Source organism: Aulonocara sp. 'chitande type north' Nkhata Bay, linkage group LG8 (assembly GCF_057382095.1).
Source record: "Aulonocara sp. 'chitande type north' Nkhata Bay isolate Kocher_YH1m ecotype deep benthic linkage group LG8, A_spYH_male_GT1.1, whole genome shotgun sequence".
Classification (NCBI taxonomy): domain Eukaryota; kingdom Metazoa; phylum Chordata; class Actinopteri; order Cichliformes; family Cichlidae; genus Aulonocara; species Aulonocara sp. 'chitande type north' Nkhata Bay.
Genome location: NC_141351.1, coordinates 16,142,439 through 16,162,521, shown reverse-complemented (window position 1 = coordinate 16,162,521; position 20,083 = coordinate 16,142,439). Strand labels below are relative to the sequence as shown.

The following is a 20,083-nucleotide window of genomic DNA, read 5'->3' as shown; positions in this document are numbered from 1 at the left end:
TCTTCCAACATGACAATGATCCAAAACACACCGCCCGGGCAACAAAGGAGTGGCTCCGTAAGAAGCATTTGAAAGTCCTGGAGTGGCCTAGCCAGTCTCCAGACCTCAACCCCATAGAAAATCTGTGGCGGGAGTTGAAAGTCCGTGTTGCTCGGCGACAGCCCCAAAACATCACTGCTCTCGAGAAGATCTGCATGGAGGAATGGGCCAAAATACCAGCTACTGTGTGTGCAAACCTGGTAAAGACCTATAGTAAACGTTTGACCTCTGTTATTGCCAACAAAGGTTATGTTACAAAGTATTGAGTTGTATTTTTGTTATTGACCAAATACTTATTTTCCACCCTGATTTACGAATAAATTCTTTACAAATCCTACCATGTGGATTCATGGATTTTTTTTTCACATTCTGTCTCTCACAGTTGAAGTGTACCTCTGGTGCAAATTACTGACCTCTGTCATCATTTTAGGTGGGGGAACTTGCACAATCGGTGGCTGACTAAATACTTTTTTGCCCCACTGTATATCTCAGGCTCTAGATACAATGAATGAATAAATAAATAAATAAAACCCTTTTTTCAGTCTCTTATTCAAATATTGCTGCTTTAACTTGGACTTTTTTCTATGCTTGATTCAAGTAAGACCATGAGGAAATACTGAGCAGAGAGATGAGACACTCTTTTAGTGGGTGCTGGTTAAGACGAAGATGAAAAGACTCAAAAATACATATATTCTTTCCTAGTCTGACCTATATTCTATGAGGGATGGTTTTTTTCTTACAGTCTTTGTAATATAATAAAGCAAAGGACAGCTTTTTTATCTTTCAATTCTATACTGGACGGCCCATAAATAAGTCGGTCCTCCTGTCAAATTAGCTGCCTTCAACCCAGATCTCTACGCGTACAGGTTGATTTCACAAAAACCAACAAGCCAGCTTCATTAAGATGCCGAAAGCAAGCAGCACATTAATCACAGCACACTTATCAACATGATGTCTAATTTCACTCAGTGTACGCCATCATCTTTTCATTTAACAATTTTCACCTTTCTTGATGACCAAAAATGAGATTTTTATGTTATTTTGGCTCAGCACTCAGCATTGAAGATGTTTTTTTGTTGAAGTCCCAACATCTGGGCCTGTTAATCCCAAGTCATTAGCATACATCTTTGGCTTTATGTTTTAAATGCTAAGGCTGTGCACTAACAGACAAAACGAACTAAAAAATATCTTCTGTAGTTTCTTATTTATCTACAAGAATCTGAAAATCTAAACTAGACCGTCTTAACGCAATTAGCTAGCCCCTCACGATCCCCTTGAGCCCTTCTGTTTCATCACTCGCTCACTACTAAATTCCAAGATAAACACAGAAGTAATGCAACACTGAACCGTGCATTACTGCATAATGCATGGCTGTAATCTGGTATAACGCAACCTAATTTATATTTCATGCAACTCAATTGTCTCTCAAATTAATAACACATTTAGGACAGTTCATGTGGATTTAGGAATTAAAATATTCTTAGTAGTAAGACCTGAAATTTGGATGGGCTGACACTCACTAAGGATCAAACTTCTACATCCTTTTTGGTTAAGCTCATCTCTTTGTCAGTCGATATACTGTGATAACCATCTGAAACCTTCCCCATAGCCTTGTTTTTTCAACACGCTGCACATGAAAATCTCCAGGGGTCGAGCATTCAGCTCCTTCAGCAACACATTTCCCTGTCAGTTACAACAAGGATCAATTAGAATGATGATCATATGTGCTCCTGCATATTTCTGTGAATTAAGAAAGAATCCTCAAGACATGCCTACCTTCCCGGTAACTTGGCCATCAAGAGCAAAAGCTCCTCTAAGTCCTCCTTCGCTGATAGCTTCGGGGCGGTCAATTTTATTACCTAACACCAACACTGGTACATTGACTATGGTCTCATCTGCAAGGAGAGCCTAGAAAAAATAAAAGAGAGACAAACTAACCAGCAATCCATTGCTAACACACAAAAACAGTCCTGTGTGGTGGAAACCGTTTGTAACAGCAATGTTTAACCTTACATCAAGTTCAGTCTTGGATTCTGTGAGTCTGTCATGATCTGCACAGTCTACAAGAAAGACGACTCCATTCACAGCTGGCAGGTAGTTCTTCCAAACTCTTCGTGCTATAAAGAAGGGAAAACGGCTGTGAATTAGCTGCGATTGCAACAACTCAACATGAGTCTCTGAAATGCAGCAGTCTAACTATAAACCTTTGAAAATATAATTATGTCCTTTCTCCTGTAGAGAAGCGGTAGTTCACACATCCTCACATCTAAATACACACAAATACAGATTAACTATTTTCAGCTAATATGGCTAATTACGCCTCAAGTCAAGTTTAAGCTGCTTGCCACTAATAGCACTGATAAACAGTGTTACTTATCTAATTTTAAAGTCTAATTAGACAGCAATGGACAGATGTGGAAATAGCATTTTAATTTGACTGTACAAATCAAATATGGGTTTTGTCTTACCAACGGATTTAGATCATTTGGATAATGATTTTCAAATGAAACTATAGAGGGTTAGTTTTCTCTATCTTTATTTTTAATAGCACTGGTACAAATTCTAATTACAATACATCCTGCCTTTAGATTTTCTGTTGACATGCATACAATGAATCAGATCACTCAGCATTCAAGCGTGAATGCATGCGCTAAAAATATCAAATTGAAGAAAAACAACAGATCAGTGTGACGGGGGTCTACAGAGACATCATGTGGCAGCCATGTGCACTGATTTGTCAACCTGTCAGTTTGGTTATACATGTTTCTGATGACAGGAGGTGCTACCGTTGAAGATAACATAGGCAGCAGTCACTAATCTTCAACTTTTCAACTTACAGTAGTAGAAGTGTATTTTGTGATCTAGTAAACCCGTTTCCTCTCCTTTCTGTATTTAATAAACATTAAAACCAAATGAATGGGGCGATGTGAACACATATGCTAAAGGTTTGAGAATCAATCAGATGCTCTAAGCCCACAGAAATGTAGTGTTGTTGCTATCCTGTGCTAAATAACTTAAATAAATAACACAAACAAAATAGATACAAAAAATTCAATAGCGTCTCACTGCCAGCAAAAATGGAAATAGATCTCACCTTGTACATGTCCTCCGAGATCAAACGTAGTAAATGTCATGCCACCGATTGTTAGCTCTTCAGAAGCTTTGTGTGAAAGAAAATACACCTGAGATGTTTTCGCACATGAGAAAATTTGAGATGCACAGACAGAGGAATGTCAATGACATGCAGAGACCTGCACTGCTAAAAGATGATGTTAGACTAATCGCAACTTTGAGGCCACAAATTAAAGGAGCCCCAATGATGGTGACATACAGCAGGGTGGGAAGACTGCCAGCTATAAAGTAATAGGCGGGGTCACTTTATGCAAAGATAAGGCTTAAAGGTGTCAATCGCTTAACTAATAAAGACAATTTTTTACTATTACACAACACATAAGACAGTCTATATGACAGGTGACACCTTTATAAGAGAATGTATAAAAGTAATAAAGTATATGTTGAGGAACACTACAGTACACTATCAACACTTTAATGAAATACTTGCATCTTAAAAATAAATCAGCCATTATCTATTTACCATATAATAACTGTATAAGCAGCACAATAACAAGGCCAATATCACATGGTTTTAGGAGCATGGTATTTTTAGAAGACAGCGCGATCACAACCTGTGGCCTAATATAAAGAAAAATCCAAACCAACACCTGGAAAAACAGCACATGGGTAATATGCACTCTGAGTATCCCCTTACTTGGATGCAGTGTTGGAACGTGCTGCCCAAGCCTGTCATCTTTCAGCATGTGTAGGAGCGTTGTTTTACCGGCATTGTCCAGGCCCAGGAAAACTAGCTTCCCACTCTTTTTGTAAAGACCTGAAAGGATTCAGAAGAATTCTTATTTTATTCCACTTCACGCTGCGCTGCAGCTCTATCACCTCTGAGTTTGCTGGTCTGCTGACCTCAGAGAATGAGACGGGACATGTGGGTGAAACAGCTCAGACAAGAGCACGACCATTAAGGGACTTAAAAACAAATAAAAGGATCTTAAAAAAATCGAGCGGCTACATTTTGCACCAGCTGGAGGCGAACAATTGGAGGCCTGGCTAATTTAAATAAAAAGTATATTATAGTTATTAAAATGTGATGTTTAAAAAAGCATGTATTACTGTTTCAAGGTTGCACAAAGTTGACAGAAGAGGCTTGATTTTTGACAGCAGCCTCAAATGTAAAAAGCAGGATTTTACCACCGTGTTTACGTGAGAATGGAGCTGTACAGTAGGATCCATTTTCCGACCTGAATTTGTGATTATAGTGCTGTGGTGAGTTTTTAACCCAGACTGGAACACTTAAAGAATTGCATGCCCATGTTTGTAAAGATTTGATTTCCAAAGCTATCTATATGTTGGAAATCTTGCTACTATAGGCAGTTTATATAAGCTTCAACCAGATTGATTAACTGGTGTAGGAGAAGTTAGGGAACAGACATATATGCATATGCTGTGATCATTGTAGTAACATGTCAGTGCCTGAACAAAATGCACCAAGCTTAGGATGGGAGTACTTAGAATCGGGTACATCATTTCAGAGCAGCACACAGTACTCACCTAAGAACTGTAAAATACTACTAAACCCCCTGTAGATCCAGTCAAATAAAAATGACATCCTGACAGCGTGCACCTAAAACAAGAAACAAAGCAGTTTACTAGACAAATTAAAATATGAAAAGCATAGAGATGCCAGCATTATGATGCAATGTTTACATATTTTCTTAAGAGCATAGTGGGTTTGATTTGTTTATCTACAGTGGACTGGAGACTCCAAGCTTATCGATTTCTTTTAGCAATGTTTCCACATAGCAGAGAAATGATGTACAACTAATGCTAGTGGAGCGGTTATAAGGGAGTCTATAAGGATTCTGACCTACACAGAATCAATAATGGCATCAAATAAATTTTATAAACATACATCAACATTTATGTAAGTAACTCCCAATACAATGTTTAAGCAAAGTAGTATTTATTGCAGGATTTCTGATTTGCAAAGAAACATATCTTTCTAACAGATGCCATTTTGGCTGGTCAAACTGAGTCATCATACCTAAAATTGGGCAAGTAATAATGTCTGTAAGAGCCATGCCAAAAAGTGATTGTCTGTCAAGTCTAATATCTTTGCTTATATTGGTAGTGAACAGGATTTACAAAGGAAATATATATCAAATAAAGAAATTTTGCAAGTGTCTTTATGACTTTGAGTTATTATACCTATTCTGTGTTCTACACTTGTCAGGGTTTCTGGGTCTTTGACCCAGTATTCTTAGTTCATGTTCACTAAGATAAATAATAGACGCCTCTCCGATTCATGGGGAACGTCCCTCTTGGACGACAATGTGGACTGGGTAGACTTTTTCTGCTCTGTTTCCCCAAAGACAGCTCAGTTAAAGACTGTAAATAGCGGTGGCAGGAAGACCAGAACACTCCCATCTACGCCATCATCTACCTGCTCAATCGTGTCTACACCCATCTGGACCAGCCGGCGAGCACTGTGAGGGTCATGTTTTTTGACTTTTCCAGTGCTTTCAACACCATCAGGCCGACCCTCCTGGGTGATAAGTTAGCAGCGATGCAGGTGGATGCTTCTCTGGTGTCCTGGATTGTTGATTACCTGACAGGAAGACCACAATATGTACGTCTCCCACAGTGTGTGTCTGACAAGGTGATTAGCAACACAGGGGCACCACAGGGGACTGTCCTCTCCCCCTTCCTCTTCACCCTCTACACCACAGACTTCAGCCACTGCACAGAGACCTGCCATCTTCAGAAGTTTTCTGATGACTCTGCGGTGGTTGGATGCATCAGCAGGGATGATGAGACAGAGTACCGGGCTGTGGTCGACTCCTTTGTCACGTGGTGTGAGCAGAATCATCTGCAGCTCAACGTGGCAAAGACCAAGGAACTGATCGTGGACTTCAGGAAGACCAGGAAACACTTGACCCCTGTTTCAATCCAGGGGGTCAGTGTTGACATTGTGGAGGACTATAAATACCTTGGAGTACACATTGACAATAAACTGGACTGGGCTAAAAACACCACAGCACTTTACAGGAAGGGCCAGAGTCGTCTCTATTTTTTGAGGCGACTGAGGTCCTTCAACATCTGCCAGAAAATGCTGAGGATTTTCTATGAGTCTGTGGTGGCCAGTGCGATCCTCTATGCTGTTGCATGCTGGGGGAGCAGGCTGAGGGTCGCAGATGCCAACAGACTTAATAAACTGATCCGTAAGGCCAGCAATGTTGTGGGGATGGAGCTGGACTCCCTCAAGGTGGTGTCGGAGAGGCGGATGCTGTCCAAGATAAAGACAATGTTGGATAACACCTCCCACCCACTCCATGACATGTTGGTCAGTCACAGGAGCTCGTTCAGTGAGAGACTGAGATTACCGAAAAGCACCACTGAACGACACAGGAAATCATTCCTGCCTGTGGCCATCTCCCTGTACAACGCATCCACTTAACACACTGTTTGCTGCTACAACTACACATGTTTCTTTTCCAAATATTTATTTATAAGTGACTTATGTATGTATGTATGTATGTATGTATGTATGTATGTATGTATGTATGTATGTATATATATGTATATATTGTACTATTCTTAGTTAGCGTATTGTCTGTCTTGTCTTAATGTTGGTTTAAAATGGAGCACTGTAACAAAAAATAATTTCCCCCAGGGATCAATAAAGTATTCTGATTCTGATTCCCCAATAAACCCGTCAGTATCACTCACCCAGTCGTTATTTCCACACCCATTATTCAGCCATTTCCCACCAGCATGGGGGCCCAGCCTACGCCCACACCAGTGCCAGCCCCCAGGAGGAGGGCAGCTGTGACCCGGTCTGCCTCCACACCTGCTTCTGTTTCTCAGGTGGGGGTGACTGGTGTCCAGCCACCTTCCGTGCCCGTCCCAGCGCCCAGGTTGAGGGCAACCAGAACCCAGCTTGACCCCCCCTGGAGGCTTGGAAGAGCTAACCGGTCCACCTGCCACTTCACCTCTTCATCCACCTCCTGATCCAGCTTTTCATGCCCTCGCACTATCACTGGTTAGGCTAGCTGAGGTGTCCCCTGCTCAGGCCCCAGCTTTATTAGCCCAGGCTGCACTGTTGTCCCCTTCACTAGCTCACTCTTTAGCTCAGCCATTAGCCTCACCGGCCTCTGTTTATCCATCAGTCTCCTTAGTCCAATCAGTTCACTCACCTGCTGTTCAGCTTCCAGTCCAGTCAGTTCCCTCACCTGCTGTTCAGCTTCCAGTCCAGTCAGTTCCCTCACCTGCTGTTCAGCTTTCACTCCAGTCAGTTCACTCACCTGCTGTCCAGTCTCCTGCTGCCCTCCACCTGTCCTCCAGTCACCTGTAGCTCAGTCTCCACCTGTCCTCCAGTCACCTGTAGCTCAGTCTGCCGCCCAGTGCCCTGTAGTCCAGTTGCCTCCTGTTTCCCAGTCGCCTGTCCACCATCCCGTCCAGTTCCCGGACCTGCAGCCACAGCACCCAGAGCCAGCTGTGAGCTCTCCTGCTCCTCAGCCAGGGGTCTCCGCGCCCGCTGACCCGGCCGCTCCTCAGCCAGGGGCGTCCGCGCCTACTGGCCCTGCCTGTCTCCAGCCAGAGGCCTCAGCTGCACCCACGCCCGGCCCGGCCTCTGCCTCAGCTGCACCCACGCCCGGCCCGGCCTCTGCCTCAGCTGCACCCACGCCCGGTCTGGCGTCGGCCTCTGCTTCTGCTCCGCCTGGTCCGGCTTCAGCCTCGCCGCCTGGCCCAGCCTCGCCGCCTGGCCGGCCCAGCCTCGCCGCCTGGCCCAGCCTCGCTGCCTTCAGCCTCGCCTGGCCCAGCCTCGCTGCCTTCAGCCTTCTCCTGAGTGGCCGCCGTCGCCTTCCGCACGGTCGGCCCCCGGACCAGCGCTGTCATCGTCGCCGTCCGCACGGTCGGCCTCCCGAACTGTGTCCACGTCGCCGCCGTCGCCGTCCGCACGGTCAGCCCCCTGAACTGTCTTGTCTCGACCGCCGCAGCCGCCCACCGGACCGGCTCAGTGGTCACTGCTGCCTTCCACGTGGCCGCCCTCCTGAACTGTCTCTGTGTGGACTCCGTCCCTCCGTCCTGGGCCCCCTCCGCCCGCCCTGTTCTGGTTTTTCGTTCTTTTGGCCGTCGGGTGCCGGCCTTTGCGGGGGGGGGGGGGGGGGGGGGGGGGGGGGGTACTGTCAGGGTTTCTGGGTCTTTGACCCAGTATTCTTAGTTCATGTTCACTGTTTATATTCTGTCTGCTTCACCTCCTGTTTTATTGTGTTAGCCTTGGTCCATGTGCATTATGTTCCGTCCTCTTCCCGTTTATCATTAGGTCATTATGTTCAGCTGTGTACTCACCAGGTTCTAATCTCTCATCACTCAGCCTGTGTATTTATGTCCCTCAGTTCAACCAGTCCAATGTCGTGTCATTGATGTTATTGTGATGTTGTTCTCGCCGCTGTTAGGTTGTCCTCTGTTCAGTTCCGTCAGGTCAGCCGGTCAGTTGTCAGTCAGTCTTTCATTCATCCATTCAGTCAGTCGTCCAGCCGGCCAGCCGTTTCCTACTTCTGTTCTGTTTGTTCACTCCGTTGACAATAAAACACCAATCTTCACCTACCTGTGAGTCCAGCGTTTGGGTCCTCCTTCTTTCGTCCACAACCTCATCCTGACAACACTGTGCTCAATCCAGACCTTTTTGGCCACTTAAAAGATCCGTATACAACTGTTTTTGTTAGCATTTTAGCAATTTATGCTGTCCTCTTGTTCAAATTGTCCTTGAAAAATACTTTTTTATGTCAATTAGAATTTTTACCTGGATAAATAAAAATAAAAAAATCATATAAAGTGACTTTGCCAAAAGCTGATTGCAGCTTCTACCATGTGACAGGAATTTTTCTGGTTCAAAATTACTTGATATCATTCATTAGAGATATGTTTAACCATTATTATAGGTTAACAAGTCACTTACAACAGCTAATCCCTTTTCGGCACTGGTCGAAATGAGTCTACAGCTCATAACATGAGGCATCGATAGGGTTTTTTCATATCTGTGACATAACAAACTGTTATCTCCTTCACCCACAGGTGTAGCAAGGCAACTAGCAGCGATGCTACCCATCTGTACCTAATGAAATATTTACAAAGACTAATTGTTAGATCTGACTTAATGTTTCCCCATGAAACGAAAGCAGAAACAGTGGTGCAGTTTTAAAGGACACCGCAGTATTTAGCTTCCTGCTTCGGCAAGTCTTGTGAAAGATTACCCTGGTCAGCTAGTTAGCATTGACATTGTTAGCCCCGGCTCTTTCTAGAATCTGACCACAAGTGGGTCAAGACACTGTTTAAGAAACGAAAAACCGCGAGTGAAACCCAACATAAGAGACAGCAACACCAGAACAGGCTGTTTCCCATTGACTTGTTAAATAAAAACGACAGTACTCTCTGAGTTTAGCTCGCTTACCTGCAGCACTGACAAGCTGACAGTTCTCGGTAGTATCGCTGGTCTCCTTGGAAACAGTCAATCAGGGGCCTCCTCTTCTTCCTCGTGCTTTAGAGTTTATCGCATGACTTGCATTGGTGCCCCCTCCCGTCGACCAGACGCAACCGATGCTGCAAAATGTGCTATTAATGTGTCCTGCGCTGTGAAAAGGTTACTATTCTTAAAATTTCAGAAGTTTTTGTCAGTACTTTCACTTTGTTCTGTTCTATACTTATACTGAATTGAGAAGAAATTATTGTATTTATACTCTTATACCTTTATTTGGCAGCTGTTGCAGCTTGTTCCTTTACTCATAAAGTAAGACTTTACAAGTAAGACTCTACCCATAAATACTGTACTTGTAAAGTCTGCTTTGCTCCAGTCTCAATGAATAATTTATAGCTCAATAAAACTCTAGCCTTTCGTCCTGGAGTATGTTCAAAGAACCCAAAGCAGGGCTTAAAAACGAAAAACGTTTTGCAGACTTTCACAATAAGGTGATATCTGTTGCATTGCTCATTTTTAAGGGGTATGCTTCTCGTTTGGGGTGCAAGAGCTCCCGGGTTTAGATATGCACTTGTTCTAGCAAAAGCAGGACACAGCTAGAGGTAGTCTTTGAATATCTTGACCATATTATAATATTATATAAACTATATTTAGTGTTTCACCATATCTGATTTAAGTTACACATACATTATGCGCTAGGGCCTCTATTACTTGACCGTTTAGAGCACCCTTTATTTGCAAGTATAGTTTCTAACCACACTGTAAATGCCTTCAGTTCTTATTGAAGTGACTGTTTAATTGCAGGCTGCAGAAAAAAACAGCATGAGACCTTTTCACTCACAGCTAAAGGCTTTAATAGGAAGTCATTTATAATCTTAAACAGCTATTATATCTTAGGAACAGTACATACATCATGTAGTAGAATTGTCAATATTGTCATATAACCCAATGAATTATTGAATGTAAGACTGTAGAGAAATGGGTTTATATGCCTTTTATCAAATATGAAAGAAGTTTCTTTCTGTCTGTCTTAACAAATGCTGTTATCCACTTTAGAGTCACATTCTTTTGATAAACACAGGTAAATGGTTTAATATAGTGTTTATTTTTCAAAGTAAAATCAAATTGCATTAAAGTTAAATGACAAAAAATAATGAGAGCTTTCATGTGATCTGGATTAAAAAATAACCACATCAGCCAATGAAGGTTGAACAACCAGGCAAGTAAATGTTATATGAAATAAGCAAGACACATCAAATCCACAGGAATCAAGGAAGGAGGGATATGGGAAGGCTTCACATATTTCCTGTTTCCACCCAGGCTTTACCTTCTCACTTGTCATAGTAGAACCATTTGTCAACTGAAAAAAAGTAAAACATAAGATTTAAGTTCCATGAGGCAACAAAACAGAGTTGCTGCAAATATCTATAAACACCCACCTGAACTTGGAATAGGTTCTTCAGCTCCAAAAGCACATGCCTGTAAGCGTGATTAAATGGTGATATATTTATTTGCTTAACTAATCACCTTTAAAGTTCACGAGGAATACATGTGCATGTCATTAATAGACTAATTAAATGCTGCCAAGTTCTCAGGGCCTATTTTCTGTTTTACAGGAAGCCATTAGATGCTGGTTTCTTTTTGATCTCAAAAACATTACTCTTATAGAGAGCAGCTGGAGTGAAATGAAAGAAACTGCCTTTAGCATTTCTCTGTTTCTAGTTTCTTCACTAATCAAATAGGAAGGTATGAATGCTAACATGAATTTAAAAATAAAATGGACTTACAGATTTAACTACTGCCTCGGCATCCCCAGCAGAGCAGCAGAACGGACTATCTGAAACGCTGGTGTTCATGCTAATCAAAGAAAGGAAGACTTTTTTAAATAGAGCAATTTTCTGCCTATACGCATGTCTTTCTCACCCCCCAAAAAGTGCACATATTTACAGTGTTTACTTAGTGTTTTATTTGCTCCAAGAAACACATTACCAAAGCAGCTACAGTGCGGTGAAAAAGTATTTGCCCACTCCCTTGTTTCTTATATAGATTGGGTAGCATATTCCTGTTAATAAATGAAATTGTTTAATGCATTTTGCATTCCCTCGGTTTGACTCAAATTAAAGTTTGTTTGACGAACAAATCAGGAAGGGGGCCAAATGCTGTTTCACAACACTGTACATTATATTCTGTTGTCTTCCTGCTCTATCATCTATGCAATGCACAATCATTGGCTGGAGAAAATTAGGGCAGGAAGTGCCTCTAATAGTATCTGTCACATAATGTTGCTGAGCTTTATATTTGCACAAAGCATTTTTTTTTTCAAATTAATCAACTTGTTTACCAGTTTAACTCGCCGGCATTGGTCATCTTAGAAATCAGTGCCTTCCAAAACTCATGTGTGCTCTTCACTGTTTCAATGGCAAAGTCCTGGAGAATACAAAAGAAATACAAAATCAAAGATCCCCAGCTATATGTCTCTAAACTGAAAATGTAATCATGTATGTATTGGGACGGATTCAGTATAGCTAAAAATATAATATCAGAAGTGTAGTCTGATTGTCAAACCAAGACCTAGACTAAAATGCTGAACGCTGTACCCGGTCCTTGAACTCTCCATTAAAAGCAAACTGATTTTCAGGTTTCCCATCTGGTACTTTGTATCTTTTAAACCAATCAACAGTTGCCTCCAGGTAGCCGGGCTTAAGTCGCCTCACATCATCAATATCTGCATGAAATGGAGAAAATGAAAAAAAAAATTAATTCCAAAAAGCTTGCACAGTCTTCGCGCATTTTCCAGCAACATAAACAACTTTAATTTTTAAGTTATCCCTACTGTTAAAACTGCCAGCTTCTGGGTCCTCAGTATTGATCACTATGACCTTCCAGTCTGTTTCACCCTCATCGATCAAAGCCAGAGTTCCCAAAACCTTCACTTTGATTACTTCTCCTCGAGAGCACACCTGAGGATTAAAGATACTGTTTTGAAAAAGCTGCAAAAAGCACCATTTCAGTAAGTCTCTTCAGCCAGACTTGTTCCAGTACCTTATTTCCTATGTCACATATATCGATGGGATCATTGTCTCCGCAGCATCCTGTGTCGCTGTCCTTGTGGTTGGGGTCTTCCCATGTCTGTTAAGGAGAAGTGTATGGGGTTAACTGAACAGAGACATGGCCTAGTTTCCTGCTGTACATATATCATCTGAGTGGGACTCGCCTGCGGTATAGCTCCATAATTCCAGATATAACCTTTATGGGGAAACACATTTGCTACATAACGAAGATTGCCCTTCTTCACGTCTTGCTTCAGTGGATTGAGAGGATCTTTAGTGGCAATCTGTGAAACAAAGACATTAAGTACAAAAATAAAAATAGAAAGAAGCAACGACTTAGATTGTAGTCACTACATTACCACAAATATGGGAGGGATCTTAGAAAGCAACAAATACATATTTTTGCAAGATATGTTATGTACCTCCATCTTTGCATTTGTCCACCTTGGAACTTCAACAATGGCATGAAAAATATTCTAAAAAATGGTAAGAGACAGCCTTGTTACTGTCGTACCTGATGATGAATTCTCCTAGTGGCTTATTGTGCTACTTATAGACTGGCATAATCGTTATCTAAGGTAGGATACAGATCATTGCACATATGCCTAAGGAGTTTCAAGAGAAACCCAGCAGCTACCACAGTTTTTGTTATCTATTCAGTGATTTGTCTAAATAGTCAAAATAAGGACATATGTATTTAAGAAATGTGAATAAATTAACCTACAAGGCAAAATACGGCACAATCAGCAGGTTTTCAATGATATAAGTTCTTCTCTAATATCCCAAAAGACTAACAGCCACACATGATGCTCACCTCTGCTTCATTTGCATAGATGGGTACATCGTGAAAGGGAGAGATGTATTTGCCCTCAGAGTTTTCTATGAAAAGAATTACACAGTTTCATCTCCCTATTCAAATAAATAATATGGGATCTTTACATCTACTTAACAGTAGTGCTCCTGTAATATACTGCTACATGTTATGCAAGCAGCTATTACACTATACAGAATCCATGAAGGAATTATTTCCCACAAACAGTCAAACTAGTTCATTCAAAGAGCTGTGCTTACTGAAATACACCCTGTACTCCTGGGTGTTCGGCCTGCCCTTCTCCTCGATGGTAAAGCTCATGTCTGCTGTTGGTTTAAACCCCTCCAAGTGTGGTCTGTTCACTAATTCAGCAGGACTAAGAAGCTCCCGGCAGACAGGCAGTCATGTAAGACAGGGGAGCAGACATGCGCACTTCTTAAGCCTATGGGGTTAGAACCCAGACAACTACCTGTATTTGACAATGGGGCTGCTGTGGGAAAGGCGTAAACACCTGGTGACAGATCCATGCTGGCTTCTGCCTGTTCCTGTATGGCTGCTGTGTTCAAATCACACCTAGCACTGGCATCTGTAGCTTACAAAAGTAACCCGTGTGAAGCAGAGTTGCTCAGAATAGTAATCAGCAACTAATCCTTTCTGTTGCCACTTCTCCGTGCCTGCCACATGCATTCTGCAGCACAGACGTGAAGTTTCTGCCTTGTCTGTGTGCGAAGTGATTTGTTTTCGAGTTCCCCACAAGCTGTGGCTCCCGAGAGTTCTTTTCACAGAAAAACAGATGGAGCTGACAGGTGTTAGCTGTAAGCCAATTAACACAGCAGGATTAGGTGGTGTGCAGTGTTGTGACTTCTTACATCTCAAGTTTCACTTTAACTGTTCGATAACATACTTATGAGCTTGTTTTCGGAAACACTGAGAAAAAATATTTAAATTAGTTTTGATTTTTGCATGCTTATGTAATACATTTGAGCACCGAGTCCTATTCTACATGAATGCCTTTAAGTTTTTATATTAATCTTTTGTACCAAAGTTTAATTTTTTTTTTCATTTGCTTGTTTTGTTTTGGCTGAACTTTTTTATGTCACTTAAATCATGCATTTCATTTATATATTGTTATCCAAATAAAAAGTAGTGTCAGAGTAAAAGTGCATTAAAGCACCTTATGGGAAAAAAGGAAGAAAAACACAATATACATGTGTGGGAGTAGTCTTATATCTTTGTCGTGCAATTTCTATATTAAAATCATGTAACTGTACAGTTCTTTATTATATATAAAGTATTAACTTTCAGCTATTTAGATGAAAAATCCTGCTGTAAACCTAACTAAAATGTGCAGTGCCAAAAACTGCTTAATATAACCTGTCAAACTGCACAATAGCACTAAAGAAAGTATGCTCCTCTGCCTATAGGTAAGGTAATTAAAACACAGTGAATTAAAGAGGAGCGTGAAGCTGAGTGCGAGGTCACACTCTGGGAAGCAGACAAGTCACGTGGCACTGAAAGCTTGCCACCAGCCTAATGTCCCAAGAACATTCTCCTTTGGCAGACTTGTAGATGCTGTATCTGATGACTTCTCCCAACAGAAATTATGTGTATTCAAACCAATTTTCACCCTAGAAAAGGTTTATTTGGATTATTCGTTCACCAGATCTTCTTGGTTTTCTAATGATACACGCAGACTTGAAACTCTGCGCTCAAACATCAGGTGAAATAATCCAGACTCAGCAGGGATGCTATTTAAAGTGTTCTTGAGGAGTAAAATACTTTGAGTTGCTCTTCTGAGCACCTGTCTCCGTCTTCTGGAGCTTCTATTACAGTTACAGTGAACTGGAATTATCCAACTTTGAATGTGGCTACAATACCTTCAGGCATCTTGAAAGGATGTTATTCTGTGAGCTCCTCATACTGTATCTACCTGTGTGAGAAGTACCTGCACTCAGAGGGTGAACTACAGACGACATTCTGTGTGTACAGACTATTATCTTAGCAATTGCTTTTCTCTTGCTTGTTTAAATTATTGCTCCAGCTGTAATCTATGTTCTAGTCCAATTCTTTAGATTTTATGTATAATATTTAGCCAAATGTTTCTTCTTGCAAAACATTTTTCAGGTGCAATCTTAGCTTCCAGTCAGTTGTATTTGCATAGCCAAGTGCTTCACTAATACAATACAATCTGTACTTAGATCCTTGATTTGGATAAGAAAACACTCACCCAAAATGGTAAAAAAAAAAAAAAAAGAGAGAGAGAGAGACTTGTGAAACATTAAAACATTTAAAAACAATCCTGAACACTTTTGTACTTCTGTGTCATTTAATACAAACTCAGTATTGTATATAACATAACCATCTCAGCAAAGTCACCATGTAAAAAAAGGACAAATACACAGAGACTGCTTAGTTTTCAATGCATATTTGTTTTTTCCCCTATCAAAAAGAATAAATAAGCCATAATAAATATATAATTTGAAACAATGTCAAATGGTGTATCAAGAATGAGTGATTTAATTTCCAGAAGTCTTAATACCAAACGCAGAGCCTATAGGGTTCCCAGCAGCATTGAAAAGTCAAAGAAAGAGGTCTCCGCACAACTCTGTTTTTGTTGCTTGTACAGTATAATGATATCCTGAAGTATTTTTGTCCTACCTGTAACACAAAACTAATTCAATTTAAGCAAGTAAAGGCACACAGCTCCATGCTACAGGAGGTGAAATACATTTATCGTGCATTTTAGGACTCTGCTGTTGACAAAATGTCAAATTTATGAGGAGACTGCAGAGCTGACTTTGTGTTTGAGTCCAGAGGGTTTGACTTCACATTCAGCCACTTCAGCGATGGCATGTCAGACAACTTCTCCAGTGGTACTTCTGTAGAGGAAAATTTAAAAGACAAAAAGACTGAGATGTGTAAATATGTACCTTTCTCACAAAGAGGATACATTAACAATTCTTTTTTACCAGTAAGGCTATTTCCCTGAAGATCAATACGCTCCAGTGTGGCTATTTCAGTAAGCTTATCAGGGAAGATGGAGAACTTGTTATTAGCCAGGTTGATGCTGGTCAGATGCTTCATTTCCGACACAGAATCGGGCAGTTTGGTGAGCACATTTCCTTGCAGGTCCAGTTCTGCAAGGTATTTCAAGACACGAGTAAATCGAAGGGTCACTTGGCTGTTTTTCCCATCAGAGCACGAAGACATTCTGTCAACGTTTGTGAGGTGAATAGCATGTGAGATTAACAGTATACTAAAGCACAAGCTTTTAAAAAATTAAATAATTAATTTAAAAAAATACATCATTTACCTCTGAGCTGAGTGAAAGTTGTAAAGAACTTGCTAGAAACGACCTTCATCTCATTGTCAGCCAATGTGATAACTCGGATGTTTTCTGTGACAGTCCTCAGGACTTTGAACACACCGTCTGGGAAAGAAGCTAGCATGCATTTTGACAGGTCTGCGGAGAAGAAGAAGAACATAGTTATAAAATAATCAAACATTAACACAGTGTAAATCTATAATTACTCTGATAATTACACATGATTACTTACTATTCTTATTATTACATTCTGGCATTTCAAGTTATGTAGCAGTCAACTTTAAGCCTATGTCGCCACCTGCTGGTACTATCTCTGACAACAAATTCATTTATATGCTCTGAACAAAGATTAAGTGAGAGACAAAGGAAAGAATATGTTAAAGTGTATCTTACCCACACTATCTTTTCCCTCCTCTACAGTAGCATTAATCCTCCGGGCCACTTTTGCAACAGCCTCAGCCATTTTTCTGCTTTAACTTTTCCTAAGAGACATAATACAACATTACACATACCTCCACATATAAATGATAAGATGATAAAATAGTAACTACACTATCAGTCAAAGCTGCTGCCCATGCTGACATCCCACTGAAGTCAGCACAACACAGTCGACGCCTGTTTTAAATTTAGCCACAGGCTAAAAATGAACCTTCTAAGGCTAAATCTCATTAAAGATTGCTAGCACTGATAAATGTCACACTTTAGTTGTTTAACGTGGACACACTCCAAATTTTTGTGCACTTTTGGTTTTAAGTACATTAAGGCAATTTCTAACAGAATTTAATGTAAAGACCTGACCTGCAAGTGTATTAACAGCACAAAGTCAGATGGATTCATATTCTTCTTCATATTCTTTTCTAGCTTAATAAACTTAGTACTGGCACAATATTAAGGTCTTAGTTCTTTGCTTATCTACATCTACATTCTGAACTGGTTGAGTTTTTATAACTAGTTATGTTTGTTTAGCACTAATTCCTACTCAAAAAAATGATCAGAAAATAACTAGCTCTTCTCATATATTGTACTTTCAAGTACTCCACTGATGAATATATTTGACATGTCAAGAGTTTTTTGTTTTGCTCCAGTATTCACAATTTTGAATAAACAGATTAGAAATTAATATAAACGAAAGACAGCTCAGGTTAAACAGTTGACTTGTCTTCTTCTTTTGACTGTTTTATGGGTTGACACAGTGGATCATCTGCCTCTATCTCACCCTACTTCTTGCATCCTTCTCTGTCACACAAACTCTCTGCATGCCATTTTTCCACTACATTCATAAATCTTCTCTGTGGTCTTTCTCTTTTACTCCTGCCTGGCAGCTCCACATTCAGGTATCCCTACCATCTTATAAACCTTTCCTTTCACTCTTGCGGCTATCCTTCTGTCACACATCCCCCCTAACACTGGTCTCCACCCACACCATCAAGCTGCCCTTGCTTTTCAGCTCCCTTGTCCACTGCCTGTTCTGTTGCTTTGTTTGGTTTACCACAGGTATTTAAAGTCATCTATGTTTACTACCTTTACAGGTTCGCTGTTACACCCGTCTCTCTCTCACATGTGAAATCTGTCTTTCTTCTATTGACTTTCATTTCTCTTCTCTCTAGTGCATATCTCCACCTCTAAATAATCCCTTCCAACTGCTCCCTGCTCTCACTACAGACCAAAATGTCATCTGCGAACATCAAAGTCCAAGGAGACTCCTGCCTGACATCACCTGTCAGCCTGTCCATTACCACTGTAAACAAGAATGAGGCTCAGAACCGATCCCTGATGAATCACACCTCTGCCTTTAACCCATCTCTCACTTCTGTCACACCTCACCACTGTCTTGTTGTCCTCATACATGTCCTACACCAACCTAACATACTTCTCCATCACTCCTGACTTCCTCTTAAGACTACCACAGTTCCTTTCTTGGCACTCTATCATATGCTTTCTCCAGATCTAGAAAAAGACACAGTGCCGTTCTTTAAATAAAAAATAATAATAATAATTTGAAACTATCTGGTAATTTGTGGTAAATTAAAGACAACTCATAAAACATTTGTTACATTGAATTACAGAGTGTTTGAGAGAAATTCAACTTTTGCCTTTGCCCATTATTAAAACCCATTAAGTCCTCAAAGTGGAAATAGTAACATAAAACCCCAGAAACGCTGCTTCGGTTGAGCCTTCACGAAGATCGCTTTTCACTTCTGGTTAACCATAAAGCTAGTAAATAAAGCATGTATGCTAACATAAAAATCTTTAGACTTACTTCAGACCTACACTACCAGACTAATATAAATTCACCGGTTGACAGACATATAGATATGCTCTGTGTCATTGAAGCTATACAAAAGTCACTTACCTCAACTAAAAGCCTGCTAGTGTTACCAAAACGTGCAGCTGCCGGTGTTAGCTAACTTAGCTTCAGCTTCTCAACCCACCAGGCAAGTTTAATGAGTGTGTATTTTTAACCAGAGAGGCTGGCTGGCTCACCTCTTTGCTGCTGCGCTATTTTTTTCGGTCAGTACGATACGTTAGCATCACCTCATATAAGCAAAGAAGTTATCAAACAATGCAAAAGCAAGTTAATGCTTAGCTTCGGTTAGGAAAACATGAGCTTCGGTTAGCTTGCTAGCTAACATAAGTGATATTCACGAGCGTCAGTCCTGCGCTTTGAAATTGCAGAACACGAAAATTTAAAATATAAAACAAAAGAAATAGCGTCATACACGAATTCCATGAGTAATAAGGCGCAGATACCACAACTAAATAACTTAAGACATCTTTAAAATTTATTGAACACGTATAAAATATTTTTTTAAATAGTTGCTGGTTAATTCAACTATAATTAAATAGTTAACCACATCTGCCTGAGTGGAAACTGACATTACGAAGTTAAATGTTGTCTTACCTCTGAGTCCTGGTCAGCTATTGCCAGTCTGACCTCTGCCATAGTCATGAATCTGGCAAGTTCCTGGTTAGTCAGTATTTTTTCAAAGGATTTGAATACAATGAGCTCTATTGCTTTAGAAGAATAGAACCTAGTTTAGCATTGTTACAACAAACTGCAACTTTAGAGTGTTGGCTGGATATTCCTTTTACAATGCTATATTTTCAATGTAAGAGGAATTTGGCAGTCACTTACTGTAGATGACTGAAACAGCTAGAAAAGTCTACCTATTTTGAGTGTGAGTGCTTTTGTGAAACACAGTTCACACACAATCCTGTTGCTAAACATAAGCTTCACCATGCTATTTGTCATGAAACTGTAGCATCTTAAAAACCAAATACACCACATAATTTTAAACCAACATAGCAAA

At 40.6% G+C, this 20,083-nt stretch overlaps 3 protein-coding genes across 9 annotated transcripts in view; all 3 read right to left on the bottom strand.

The window, feature by feature from the left end:
* sar1aa (secretion associated, Ras related GTPase 1Aa) overlaps positions 1-9,637 on the bottom strand; it is a 44,061-nt gene extending 34,424 nt beyond the window's left edge. For 2 of the 4 annotated variants that reach the window (XR_015130747.1, XM_086303883.1), the window contains exons 1-6: positions 9,563-9,637; positions 4,660-4,732; positions 3,809-3,928; positions 3,134-3,199; positions 2,053-2,156; positions 1,816-1,947 (exon numbers count right to left, since the gene is read on the bottom strand). Coding sequence is in view for 3 of the 4 variants with exons in the window: in XM_086303883.1 (XP_086160009.1) it covers positions 1,816-1,947; positions 2,053-2,156; positions 3,134-3,199; positions 3,809-3,928; positions 4,660-4,717 (480 nt within the window). In the remaining variant the exon portion in view is untranslated. Of the gene's footprint in view, positions 1-1,423; positions 1,723-1,815; positions 1,948-2,052; positions 2,157-3,133; positions 3,222-3,808; positions 3,929-4,659; positions 4,733-9,562 lie in introns of those variants that run through there. The other 2 variants (XM_086303882.1, XM_086303884.1) reach the window with 2 other exon arrangements.
* A 789-nt stretch (positions 9,638-10,426) lies between these two features.
* Positions 10,427-14,129, bottom strand: ppa1a (inorganic pyrophosphatase 1a). Its single transcript, XM_086304782.1, has 11 exons — positions 13,708-14,129; positions 13,451-13,515; positions 13,059-13,112; positions 12,801-12,920; positions 12,629-12,715; positions 12,420-12,546; positions 12,184-12,311; positions 11,928-12,013; positions 11,374-11,443; positions 11,026-11,065; positions 10,427-10,946 (listed from the first exon to the last, which is right to left on the bottom strand). The coding sequence occupies exons 1-11, from the start codon at positions 13,766-13,768 to the stop codon at positions 10,918-10,920; spliced, it is 867 nt and encodes a 288-aa protein (XP_086160908.1). The 5' UTR covers positions 13,769-14,129; the 3' UTR covers positions 10,427-10,917.
* Positions 14,130-15,856: 1,727 nt separating this feature from the next.
* On the bottom strand, positions 15,857-19,804 carry lrrc20 (leucine rich repeat containing 20). 4 transcript variants are annotated; one of them, XM_086303879.1, is made up of 5 exons: positions 19,675-19,804; positions 17,166-17,254; positions 16,761-16,910; positions 16,417-16,584; positions 15,857-16,326 (listed from the first exon to the last, which is right to left on the bottom strand). In XM_086303879.1, exons 2-5 carry the CDS (start codon positions 17,233-17,235, stop codon positions 16,190-16,192), a joined length of 525 nt encoding a protein of 174 aa, XP_086160005.1. In that variant the 5' UTR covers positions 17,236-17,254; positions 19,675-19,804; the 3' UTR covers positions 15,857-16,189. The 4 variants fall into 4 exon arrangements, with proteins under 4 accessions (XP_086160005.1, XP_086160004.1, XP_086160003.1 ...); XM_086303878.1 differs by lacking the exon at positions 19,675-19,804 and adding an exon at positions 19,257-19,433; XM_086303877.1 differs by lacking the exon at positions 19,675-19,804 and adding an exon at positions 19,126-19,431.
* Positions 19,805-20,083: the final 279 nt, after the last annotated feature.